The sequence below is a fragment of the Sciurus carolinensis genome, chromosome 6 (genome assembly GCF_902686445.1).
Source record: "Sciurus carolinensis chromosome 6, mSciCar1.2, whole genome shotgun sequence".
NCBI lineage: Eukaryota > Metazoa > Chordata > Mammalia > Rodentia > Sciuridae > Sciurus > Sciurus carolinensis.
In genome coordinates, this window is record NC_062218.1 from 37612611 (window position 1) to 37626290 (window position 13680).

Here is a 13680-nt window from a genome sequence, read left to right on the forward strand (position 1 = left end):
TACTTTTTAAAAGTTAACTCAGTGAAAATGCATTCATGGAAAAATATGACAGGTCCAATCTCAGTAAAGTAGAGGTATTAAACAAAAGAATTGAAAACTAACAACTCACAGTTCTTTTTCTGTGTGGATTAGCAATGAAACTAGAGTTACCTCTGTCCTGCTTTCCAACATGTTGCTTTGCTATGTCCTGCTTCTCTTCACAGTGTTTTTAGGCTTAGGTAGGGCATGAACAGAGCTGTTTGTGAGTATGAAGAGGATGACAGAGGAGACATCTTAGTGAACAGAGTGAGAGCACCCTGCCTTGAATGGATGGAAGCAGGTAGAAGACTGGGCAACACTCTCCAGGCATTTTTATCTAAAGAGTAACGCTACTTAAATTATTATTATTGTTGTATTTATGCTAAGGTCCCTGTTTTGAACATAAAGAGAAAGTTGAATATCTTTTTCTGATAATTTTAGAGCCCCTAGGTGAAAGTACTTGGTTACATTTCCACATTTCTCTAAAGCTGGCATAGAAACATTTTCCTAGATTGTGTTTAAAGAGAAGTTTGATTAAATTCTTTATCTCTAAAGACACTAGATATAGGACTTTATTAAATGCTTATTGAGTATCATTATCATTTAGGTATTTTGCTGCTTTTTTGAGGTTGAAACTTGTAGTTATTTATTATCAACTGAGGGGAGTGGAAGCATAAGGGCACTGCCAGTCTTATTTATTTTTTCATGCTGGGCATTGAGCCCAGGATCTTGTGCATGCCAAGCACATGCTTTACCCCTGAGCTACACCCCTCAACTGCCAATCTTGAATATACAATGCTAAAAAAAATTCAGTTGGAAGGAATGTGACTTTTCTGAGTAAAGAATGTTCCTTAGAATATTGTCTTATCTGAAGTTTAGAGAAGTGATATACTGATAGAAATCAATTGAAATGAGAAAATGAGACACTTCCAAAGTAGTCAGGCCACTAACCAAGGGTAGCCAGGTTATCCTTGCATGACATTCATCCCAGTCTTTTTTTGAAAAATATTTGCTAATGTGAAGATTTTTCTAGACCTTAAAGCCTTTAAAAATAAGTTTGTTCATGCCTAGTGTGGTAGTATAAGCCTGTAATCCAGCAACTCAGGAGGCTGAGGCAGGACAATTACAGGTTTGAGGCCAACTTCAGGAACTTAGTGAGATGCTGTCTTAAAAAAATCAAAAAACAAACAAAAAAAGAAAAAGGGACTGGGGATGTAGCTCCTTGGGTTCAATCCCCAGTACAAAACCAAAAAAAAAAAAGAAAAGCAGGTTTCATTGTAGTGAACAATGTATTAAAGTACAAATGCATCTACTTGAACTAGAGATGATTTGAAACTTGGAATTGGGACAGACTTCTGAGAATTTATTGATGCCATTATTTTAGATCATGCATGGAATAGCCAGCTAGTCTATAACTGTGGCTTAATTCTATTTTTGTTTATAATTAAGTTTAGTGTACATATAACTCAAGCATATAATGAAGATGTGACCAAGTAATATAATAATTTTCTAAGAATTATAGTGTATTAATCTATTCTTTATTTTGAGACTGGGGGTTGGTATCATATTATAAATATTAAATCCAGATATATTGGAAAATATACTTGATTGATTGAAAATTCTTGTTGGAAGACTAAACCATATACATATTTTCAGTTAAACATTTTAAAAACTTAAGGACAACTCATTGTCCTATGATATTAAAGGGTGTGATGTTTGAATTTTTTCAAACAGCGACTAGGAACTGGACTGTAGATCAGTGTTAGAACATGTGATTAGCATGTACTATGTCCTGGGTTCACTGTCCATCATCAAAAGACAAAGAAAGAAAATTGCTGGGAGATTCCCCTCTTAATAATAGTGTTTATAGTGCTTACTACCTGTATTATAAAGTTAATGTAAAAACTTTTCTTTCTTTATAAAAATAACATGTAATTATTTCCCCATTCAGAAAAATATAAAAAGGTACAAAAATAAAAGTAAAAATAAATATTAACATTTAATATTAATATTAAAAGTACAAAAATGAAAGTAGAAATAAATATTAACGTTTTAATATATATTCCTTTTTGCATATATTAATAGAAAATAGATTTTTACTAATAGTACTATTTAGTTTCTTTAGTAGTAGATCATGAAGATCTTTCTTTACCTACAAATATTTTTAATGCCTGCATAGGAATCTATTGTATAGGATAGTGATTTACCAAACTAGTCCTCCAAAAATGCACATTTTTACTATATAACAATATTGTGTATCTATATGTATATATGTAAAAGTAATTATATACACTTATATATAATTGTATAGAGAGATATAGGTGGAGATTATATATTATAATATATATTATATTATAATAAATATATGTTTCTTGAAATACTTGTCAAAAATTTCCAGGCTCCTTCCAAGAACCACTGAATTATAATCTCCCACAGAGAGGCCAGAAGCTATATTTTTAGCAAGAATAGCCAGTCATTCTTGCCATCAAGGAGGTTTGGGAAATCATGGTCTAAGCCAATAAATCCCTAGCAACCATCATGCTCTGAAGTGTGTACATAAAGGGTAGGACATGCAGTCCATGCTGAGCGAGTTCTCTGCTAGCTTCATTAACAAGGCATGTTAATTAATGGCCCACACCAGCCCAGCCTCCCCCAGGACTGATTCATATTCATTCTCTCTCTCTCTCTCTCTCTCTCTCTCTTTCTCTTTGTCTCTCTCAGAACATGTATTTGGAGATATCTCATTATTTCCTTAGGATAAATTCCTAGAAATGGAATATTAGGGTGAAAAATACATACACTTTAAATTTTGATGCAATAGTCTTATGTGATCAGATTGTTTTGTGAACAAAGATTTAATAATAAAGGTGTCAAAATAGCATTTATATTTCTCTAATTTTTCATTTTAAAATTGACTTTATTGAGCTATAACTTACATATAAGAAGATACACCTATTTTTAATACATGGTTTGATGAATTTTGAAGAACGTTACCATTTGTGAAACCACCACCATTTCAAGATACAGAATATTTCTATTATCTCAAAACATTGCTTGGTGCTTCTTCCCAGTTAGTCCTGGTTCAGCCAACCATGTATATGCTTTCTATCACTATAGATTTGTCTTTTTAGGGTTAAAGAAACTCATACAATGTGTATTCCTTTCATACTTAGAATATTATGAGCAAGAGAGATGTTAAACTCGCAGAAACGTGATAAATGTTAAGGTCCATATGTCCATAACAATAAGTGAAAGCTGTACTTTATAGCATTTATGTGTCTAGTGGTATGTGTTCATTATTGAAAAATACAAAGAAACTAGAAAAGAAAATTAAAGTACCTTTTATAATACTACTGGCCAGATGTACTTGCTAATGATATTTTGGTATAGTTTCTTAGGTTTTATGTATATATACCTTTTGTATGAAATTGGGGTTTTATAATATATGTGTCATTTTATACATATATATAGTTACATGTATAATTTTGAATCCATCTTAATTTTTATTAATAGCAGCAGACATTTTTGAAACTTTTTAAAGATGGTCCTGTGGCTTTGATGAATGGAAAATACCAATTCAAATTGGCTTAAACCCTGAGACAATGCATTCTCTGTCCTTAATGAAATTCTGTGGGAAGGACTCTCTTTTCACACTAGAGTCACCTGCTCACTGGTCCTATTGAAGGCCAGCTCTTTCTGTCTTTCTTCTCTGCTCTCCTCAGCTTTGGCTTCCTCATAAGGCTGATTCCACTTGTGCTGGCAGCTTGACCTGCAGAGGCATTCTGGGTCTGCCCATGCCTGTTAATGAAGCTAGCGAGAGAGAACTTCTTGCTCAGCATGGACTGCATGTCCTACCCTTTATGTACACACTTCAGAGCATGATGGTTGCTAGGGATTTATTGGCTTAGACCATGGTTTCCCAAACTTCCCTGATGACAAGAATGACCTTCTGTTCTTGCTAAAAATATAGCTCCTGGCTTCTCTGTGGGAGATTATAATTCGGTGGTTTTGGGAAGGGGCCTGGGAATTTTTGACATATGCTTCAAGTGATCATTGCCATTAAGGAGATTTGAGATTTATTGTAGTGGAATGGATATTAGTGAGTACCATCACAGAACTGAATTCTTTGTTGGTTCCAGTTTTCCAACTGACCTATAGTGGTTGGGTAACATTTATTTATTCATTTTTAAACTGAATTTATTTTTATGTAACTTATGTAAGTTATTTTTATGTAACTTGACTTTTCACATTTTACAGTTTACTACCATTTATAGGTTACTTTCACAATTTAATGAGGACTAGAGGTGAAAATCACTTTGTTAAAATATTTCAATGTAAAGGAGTCATTGATGTGGGAAAAGCCCCCAATAAGAACAAACTCACAACATTTACAAATGAGTGGTATGAATGATATAAAATTTCAGTGTATGTCAGATATCACATCTTTATCAATAGTGGGGCCACAAGGAACTTAACCAATTACTGGAATTGTCAATAGTGAAAGTCTTTTTACCAAGTGGTTAAGTTGCAACATATTTTTATCCCCAGAAAAAATATTATCATGAAAGTATCACCTGCCTTAAGAAAAAAATACTTGAGTCAGTTCAATCAGAGACACCAAAAGAAGTTTTCAAGTTTTGACCATATGTAGTTTGCATTCTTTAAAATGTGTATGTAAATGAAGATCTTGATTCATGTATCAGGAGCCTAAAATAACAACTGGTTTCTCTTCAATAATCACTCTAGAGCTGCAGCTTTGGAACAGTTTAAGTCTCTTGGTGCTGAGCCCTTGGAGGTGGACTTGAAGGAATCGGGTGAGGGACAGGGAGGATATGCAAAAGAGATGTCCAAAGAGTTCATTGAAGCTGAAATGAAGCTCTTTGCCCAGCAGTGCAAGGAGGTGGACATCCTCATCAGCACAGCACTTATCCCAGGTATGCCACTGAGAAAATGGTATCTTTAAGGCATTTATACTAATAACTTTTTAAAAGCTAAGGCTGAATTTTTTTTTTTTTTTTTTTTGTGCTGGGGATTGAACCCAGGACCTTGTCTGAGCTACATCCCCAACCTTGAATAACTTTTTAATATTTGAATTCCTTTAAGTGAAGATCAATTTTTCTATTATAAAAGTGCTAGAAAATGAGAGAGCACATAACACAAATCATTGTAGCCCTTGAGATAACAGTCATGAATAATTTGGTATGTTTCTTCCAGTTTGTTTTATATAACCCTGTTCATAGCTCATTCTCCTTGTACCATATTATATTCCTAGTACTTCTATTTAAATTTTGATAAATTTTTAATATTCTGTTCTTTTTTAAGATGCTATGTTCTTATTGTAGAAAATTCAAACAGTATGGATGTACAGATGATCAGAAGTTCTACCAGAGATGACCATTACTTGTGTGTGTGTGTGTGTGTGTGTGTGTGTGTGTGTGTGTGTATATATATATATATATATATATATATATATATATATATATGTTTTTTTTTTCTTTTTCTTTTTTGCAGTGCTGGGGGTTGAACCCAGGGCCTTGTGCTTACAAGGCAAGCACTCTACCAACTGAGCTATCTCCCCAGCCCTATATATACATGTTTTTGATATTGGGGATTGAACCCAGGAGTGCCTAACCACTGAGTCACATCCCCAGTTATCCCCCCTTTTTTTAAAATTTATTTTTATTTTACATTTTGAGATACGGTCTTGCTAAGTTGCTTAGGGCCTTGCTAAGTTGTTGAGGCTGGCTTGGAACTTGTGATCCTCCTGCCTCAGCCTACTAGGCCACTGGGATTACAGGTGTGCACCACTGTGCCTTGCCATTTCTAATATTTTTTTTGTTTTTGTTTTTGTTTTTGTGGTGCTGGGGATTTGAACCCAGGACCTTGTGCTTGCAAGGCAAGCACTCAACCAACTGAGCTATATCCCCAGCCCCATTTCTAATATTTTGATGATCATTTTCCATACGTGAGAGAGAGGGGAAGAGAGAGAGTGATAGGGGAACTTTGTGTGTGTATGTATATATTGGTAGAATTTCCAGTATACATTTTTACTTAAGGATATGGTGCTCTGTTACTTTCTAATTACTTTTTTTTTTGACATGTTTGTTCTTTCTAACCAAATTGTGATCTTTTCAATAGCAGGAATTACTTTTTAGACCCTTCACAACATCTTCTAGATAATATTTTATACTCAGTGAATGATGTGAAATTGATAAGCTTTTATTAATCAGTAAATAGTGGCTTCTTCTGGGAAGATATTGTAACAAAGAAACTTTCCACTATTTATTCTTTCCTTTTCCCCTGCTCTTTCCTTCTGTTATTGAATAATAAATACCATGCTGACTCTAATTTTTTCCTTTCTGAAAGAAAGCAGTCCAGATAAGAAGACCTTAAAGGATTCATGGTTGATTGTGTTTGTTCCTGCTGAGGGAGCTAATTTTCTCCAGAGGACTGTGGAGAATTAGAAGTTTCTTTGTCATAGGGACGGGGTGAGGAGAAATTCTCTCTTGTCACCCTCCCTCACTAAGACAATCTGGCTAATATCAACCTAAGGACAGGGAATCAATTGACATGAGATCTATGAGTTTCTGTGGGAAAACATGTTCTCCAAGTCTTTCTGTCCTCTATTTGCCCAAATGATAGGGGAGCTAGTCCTTCCAGATGCCTCATCCCACCAGAGCTGGCCAGGTGAGGCACACAGGAAAGAAGGTGATTTGGGCTCAGCATGTGGAAGCATCTGTGAGTGTAGGAATGAGACCTGTGGCTTAGTACTAGAGGTGAATGCTGATCAGGAACCATTGACCTAGGATGGTGTTTATTAAATCTGTCAGTCAGGATAGAAGTCTCACACAAGCAGCAGCAGGGGAGCACTTCAGGATCCTGCCCTTCATTTTGGCAAATGCTGCTGGTTTATCTCTTAGACAGGTATATTTAGAGAAGAGATGGGGAGACCACCATCTGACCATTGAGAGGTATTGGGGAGTGAGTGAAGTGACAAGTTGATTAGATGTAACATTTGGCCAGCAGAGGGCACTAAAACATTTACTAATGGAGTCAAGGATGGAAACTAGCTTTAGTTAACAGATACTCTAATAAAAGAACGGGAATAATTTGGACATTTTGTGTGTGTGTGTGTGTGTGTGTGTGTGTATGTAAATATATATATATATATATATATATATATATATATATTTATTTTTTAATTTGGTACCAGGGATTGAACTCAGGGGCACTAGACCACTGAGCTACGTCCTCAGCCCTATTTTGTATTTTATTTAGAAACAGGGTCTCACTGAGTTGCTTAGTGCCTCACTGTTGCTGAGACTGCCTTTGAACTTGCAATCCTCCTGCCTCAGCCTCCTGGGCTGCTGGGATTACAGGCATGCATCACCGCACCCGGCTAGATTTATTATTGATTATATAGGGTGGCAGTTAAGTGATAGAACTTAAGACTTCTTGTATAAACACATACTGAATTTTAGGATCTACTCCTATAATAACTTATTTTTTATAAGTAGTTTATAGTCAAGTGTGCTTTAGTGAAGAGTTATATTGTATGAGATGGTCTTGAAGACTCATTGAAGAGTTTTGTTAATCTGTTCTGCTCAGCTTTTCCTGTTTTCCCAAGCCACGATTTTTATATTAAACTTGCTTGAAGTCCTTGATTGGTACATTGACCCAGAACTCACTCTCAAAGGCTTTCTGGAAAAAAACAAAAAGTAAAGTTAATTATAATATCATAAAGATAAAGGTGATTTTTCTAAGGATCTTTCATATTTTGGGGGGACTGAACATTGAAAGCCTGAGCATTGAAAAACAATTGAAAAGATTATGTAAAGGTCCAAACAGCCCTTGGAAAACTGTCCTTGGCATTGTACCATTATTGGTTTATGTCCTGAACCTTTACATGGGTCACCTGATGGCGGGGTGGTCCAGCTCCTGAAAGCCGAGAACAGCAGTTGTTCTCAAGTTTTCCTTGAGTGGATTCAAAGAGGATTAAATCAGCTGTCAGAAGTTCTCTAACCTGAGACTTTGTGATCCAGCATCCATGGAAGGCTGGATTGTAGATCTGGCATGGATCAGAATGTTAAAGAGGGACATGGGCACATAGCTGTTTTCAGGTAGCAACTTTAAGGAGTCAATAAATTTTCATTGCTCTTGAGTATATATCAGTCAGTGGACTTAAAAAGAGAATCACCTTGTACTTACATGTAGATCGTACATGGAATGAAATAGTTCTGCAGCCAGCTAATTGTCATGCTGCCTGACATCTCCTACTTTCATCTAGTTCCCCTGCTGGGTTGGGTGATGGGTTCAAGGTGAAAATGTCTCCTTATGCAGATGACTTCAGGATAGAGCCTATCCACTGTCCCATTTTCTGGTGCCGTGCACAGAAGAGAAAGTTCCCAGTCTTCCTGTCCAGTTCATTGACCTTGAAGCTATCGTTAAAGTTAGTCAGCCCTGCCTTCCTGGAAATGTTCAGGCTTTTCTATTAAGATTTTAAGATGCAAGACATTTTTTTGTACCCCTATGATTTGGAACCCTTGTAGAGAGACTTAAAATATTTTATGAGGAAGGAACTGAGTCCAGTTAAAAATCTGTTAGGTAGGTTAGTGGGAAGGGAGTGTTGAGGTGGGGTGAGGAGGAATCATAATGATTTTGCATTGACTGTGTCCTGGGCAACTTTTACCTTAAGACATTTTATATCTTTGCATGTCTGTTCCTTCTGTTTGGAATGCCATTCCTGCTCTTCCCTGCCTTTTGAAGTCTCACTCCACTCAGCTCTTCCTCCATGGTGTCTACTGTGCTCTACTCAGTAGATGCTCTTTTTTTCTGTACTCATATTGCCTTACATGTGCTTTGTATTATAGCAGTGCTCAATACATCCTGTGTTCTGTGTCCCTGTGAGTGCAGCAGGAATGTTCCATTTGTCCCTGTCGTGGCCAGTACTTGGCATAGCACTGTGTACACAATAGCGGTTCAGCAAATGTTGCTGAGCTCTTAATTCTGAATGCTTTCCTTAGATCTTGACTGGTACGATCTCTTTCATTTTTCTGGTGCTATCTAAAGAAAGATAGCACACCCTATTGGCTCACTTTGAGGTAGGAACATTGCAGAGGCTAATTTAAGAGTGGAAACTTAGCTTTCTTAAATTATTCAAAACTAGGACACATGCCCAGTCTGCAATTTGAGGAGGCTAGCTAGGCCTTTCAGGAGTTTGAATTAGGAAATAGTGAAAGATCTGTTTAGGAATCAGAAAGTGTCTTGTCAGGAAGGAAGATATCCAGTGCTTAATTATAAATTATAATTCCTTAGGCCATCTATACTCGGACCTCTTTATGGAATCTAGATTAGGGTTTTTATCAGTACCAGATAGGGTCTGTAAAATACACCTTTTAGAGGACATTTGTGGTGATTTTCCATGACTGGAGAATTGGGAGAGAGTTAGTTTCCTTTGATATGCTGTGGCCTTACATATATGAGACTGAACCTAAGAGATGTTGCGGTCTCCTGGAAAGTTGCAACATCGATTCTCCTTCTGGTGCCACCTGTTTCTTCGAATCTGTTTTTCACATGAAGTACAATCATAGTGTAAAAATGACTTTTCAAATATCATACTAAGTGAGATAAGCCAAACCCAAAAAACCAAAGGCCAAATGTTTTCTCTGATACGCGGATGCTAATTCACAATGAGTGGGGGTGACAGGAAAGAATAGAGTTACTTTATATTAGGTAGAGGGGAGTGAAGGGAGGAGAAGGGGTATGAGGGATGGAATGATAGTGGAGTGAAACAGACATTATTACCTCATGTATATATATATGACTGCAAGACTGATGTGATCCTACAATATGTATAATCAGAAAATGAGATTATATTCCATTTATGTATGATCTATCAAAATGTATAAATGCATTCTACTGTCATGTACAACTAATTAGAACAAAAAAATTTGTTTTTAATTAAAAAAAAAAAAAAAGACTTCAGTGGGGCACAGTGGCTGTAATCCCAGTGGCTCTAGAGGCTGAGGTAGGAGGATCTTGAGTTTGAAGCCAGCCTCAGCAACAGTGAGGCACGAAGCAACTCACAGAGACCCTCTCTCAAAATAGGGCTAAGATGTGGCTCAGTGGTGGAGTACCCCTGAGTTCAATCCCTGGCACCCCCCCCCCAAAAAAAAAAAAAAAGACTTTTCACAGTAATTTGCAAAATTATACTTTTAGACAGGAGAATAATTGATACAATAATAATTGGTACTCTCCATTTATGTAGTTCCACAAAGATTTTTCCAAAAGTCAGCATTCAGGTTGTTCTTTTTGCCTGGTCTGTTTTAATTTTAGAAGTCAAAACTGTAGACTACATATCAGGGATTCCTGACTTCTTTGGAATTATATTACTTTTAAGAAACTGATTATCTGATTTGTCCGCCATCTTTCCTTACATCTATTTTATGACTATATGGAATTTTGTAAAATTACCTCCACAAAGTTTTCATTCCTTTTGAGAATTTTTGAAGGACAGGGAGAAATACTTCCATGTTGCAACATCTAGGGTTAGTAACCACAGGCTGTCTACACACCTCTTGGTAGCTTTCAGCACAGGCAGGGCAACTTGTCATCAGGAGAAGAATGCCAGGAGTTTGGAGTTTTCCATTGCCATTTGTCTGTCTTGATTTCTTAGGGTGTGTTTGAAGAAACTTATTGAGTGACTGGGTCAAATTTAACAAATGTTCTTTTAGGAAAATTTATGACATAGAGTTTTGTTTTAGTTTGTTCTGTTATTTCTCCTGAAGTATGTTGCAATCTCAAGAAGGCTTATGCTCTCCTCTCTGGCAGTGCCTGAGGTGAGAAGGATTGGGAGGTTGAGGCTGCCTCAGTGGTGAAACGGCACTGATAGTTGGTTGCTACTCACTTACTGGCACTTCCCACCATATACATTTTTCTGAATCTCCTGTCTTCCATTTTTGTTGTACTTTCTTGTGCTTCAATATTATTTAGGTTGGTTTAGCTCTACCAACTCTCATAGAGTAGCCCCAAAATGTGACATTTATAGAAATTTCCTTCTTGCTCAGTTAACATTGATAGGTAGGTTCACACATTGGTGGGCAGTTCTCTTTTCCAATGTCACCTGGAGACTCAGGCTATGGCAGTGTTGCTGTCTTCATGATGAGGCTCTGGAGGTCATTCTGGGCACCAGCTCATTGGAGAAGTGTGTGTAGGAGAGCTGCAAGTGGCACATGTCACTCCTGCACACACTTCTTTTGCTAAGACTCGATCACCGGGCCAAACCTAACTGTGAAGGAAGCTAAGAAATGTTGCCTGGTTAGGAGCCCAGGCATAAGAGAACATTATCTTAGTTTTAAGGCTACTGTTGCAAAATACCACAGATGGACAGCTTAAACAAAAGAGATTTATTTTCTCACAGTCTTTGGTGTCTCCTGGGGCTTCTCTTCGTGGTATGTTGCTGTGTTCTTTCCTCTCTGTGTGTGCATCCTTGGTGTCTCCTTTTGTATCTAATTTTCTCTTCTTTGAGGATACCAGTCAGGTTGGATTAGGGTGGGCCGTAATAGCCTCAGTTTAACTTAATCACATTCTTAAAGGCCCTGTCTCCAAATACAGCCATATTCTGAGGTGTACTGGGGGTTAGGCTTCACCACATGAATGGGGGCAGGGGTGGTGGTGTAATTCAGCCCAAAACAAACATCGATTTCCGTGCATAGCTAACAGTCTCTTTCCATTTATCCTCTTTGTTATTTTATCTGTTTATGTTTAATCCATTCTTGGGAACTCAGAGGAAAAAAGCATAGTTTTAGCCCCAAGTTAAATAGATTTAAATTCTGGTTCCATTACTTAACTGTTGATTTGTCTCTCTGAACATCAGAATCCTCATCTCTGAAATGGGGATAAAAATTTCTACTTTGAAGAGATGTTTTGAAGAATAGATGAAGGAAAAACCCAGTGTAGGGCCCATGGAACGTTAGCATAATACCTTTTTCACTGATGATGCCTTGTCTTGTGCATGACATTCAGGGCTAAGATGTTTATTGGCTTCTGTGATGAAAGTCCATACTTTTTCAAGGATTATGTGGAAACTTGGAGATGATGGGTCCCCTCCTGAGGTTACATACCAGCATGTATTAGGTGGCAGTTTGGCATTGAATTCCTTGGGGAGAAGCATGACTTAACTGCTTTTTATCTGAATTTTCTGAAGATACTCTTTTTTTTTTCTTTTTGTAGTAGGGATTGAACACAGGGATGCTGTACCACTGAGCTATATCCCCATCCTTTTTAGAATTTTGTTTTGAGACAGGGTCTCACTAAGTTCCCATGCTGGCCTTGTGATCCTCCTGGCTCTGCCTCCCAAATTACTGGGATTACAGGTGTGCTTCACTGCACCTGGCTTGAAGATAATCATTTTTTAAGGCACTTTTGCCAATTAACCTCATTGTTACCTAAATTGAAAGATATGGGAAGGGAAATAAATAATGCTCTATTTTTTAAAAAAGCCTTTTAATTATTTTATATTATCAGAACAATAAAATCGAAATTTGTACTACATATTCATTGCCTCAGTTTTGAAGGGATATTGGTAGCTAATGTACATCCATACAGTAAATATATGGAAGGAACACAAAGAATCTCATAGTTTCTATAAGAATATCATATTTCCTTATTTGAATGCCTTATTTGTGATGCCTTCTAAGTTTGGCAGATTATTTTCCTGTTCCTATATGTTATGAAGTCATGATGAAATTTTGATTCCTTTGGTTTTTATATAGATGAAATTTTGTAGCTGTGTGAGATCAGTTATTAAGATAATAATTGAAAAATTGTTATATACATGTTCCCTAATTGTGAGATAAAAGCTTGTTTATAGATTTCTTCTTTAAACAGATATTTAGAGACTTCCCCAATCTCTTAAAAGATGCTGTTGATGGAGTCATATTTTGTGAGTATAGTATTACATATAGAAACATCTTCAAGAATCCCATTTATAAAAGCCAACTATTTGCCAACCTAACATTCTCTTTGTTTCTGCAAAGAAATAATTGATTGTGCAGAAAAAGTTGTTCTCTGGTTCTAGGGGTAGAGCTCACATGTGAGGCACTTTGCTTAGCTATTTAGGCCTGGGTTGGAATCTCCTGGTGTTCATGAGCACATCTGTCCATAGCCTCTTTATAGTGATGGAGGTGGCACATCTGTACTTCACCCCACCTTGGAGCTGGCTGAATCAGAGATGTGCTAAATAATGGGTCTGTGGATCAGATGTTCAGATATTCAGTAATTTCTTGCCACACCCATTTATTTTTTTCTCATATGTACATGTTTGTGTAAAAAAATTATGTCTTTACCTATGACTTTTTTTTTAAAGCTCAAGATCCAATATTTTAAACTTCATCCAAGATCTTGAAATTTCATATGAACCATTGGTATAGATCAGTTATAGTGCCTTTGGCTACCAGAAGCAAAATTCCAACATGATCTGCTTCAAGAAGGCAGTTTTCTTGGTTCATGTTAACAGAAAAAAGTTCAATTGTGCATGTGGAGTAGTGTTTTTGGTCAGGAGAACTCTGGGTATGCTCATTTGTGCTCGTTCAGCTTTGTCCTACTCTTTGAGTTGACCTTGTCCTCAGTGGAATGTAGAAGGCAGCAGCAGCTTCAGGACTC

At 36.8% G+C, this 13680-nt stretch overlaps 1 protein-coding gene across 8 annotated transcripts in view; it reads left to right on the forward strand.

Moving 5' to 3' along the window:
* Nnt (nicotinamide nucleotide transhydrogenase) overlaps positions 1 to 13680 on the forward strand; it is a 93621-nt gene that overhangs the window by 20193 nt on the left and 59748 nt on the right. For all 8 annotated transcript variants that reach the window (XM_047555540.1, XM_047555536.1, XM_047555542.1 and 5 more), the window contains one exon: positions 4765 to 4952. In XM_047555540.1, coding sequence (XP_047411496.1) covers positions 4765 to 4952 — 188 coding nt within the window. The remainder of the gene's footprint in view (positions 1 to 4764; positions 4953 to 13680) is intronic.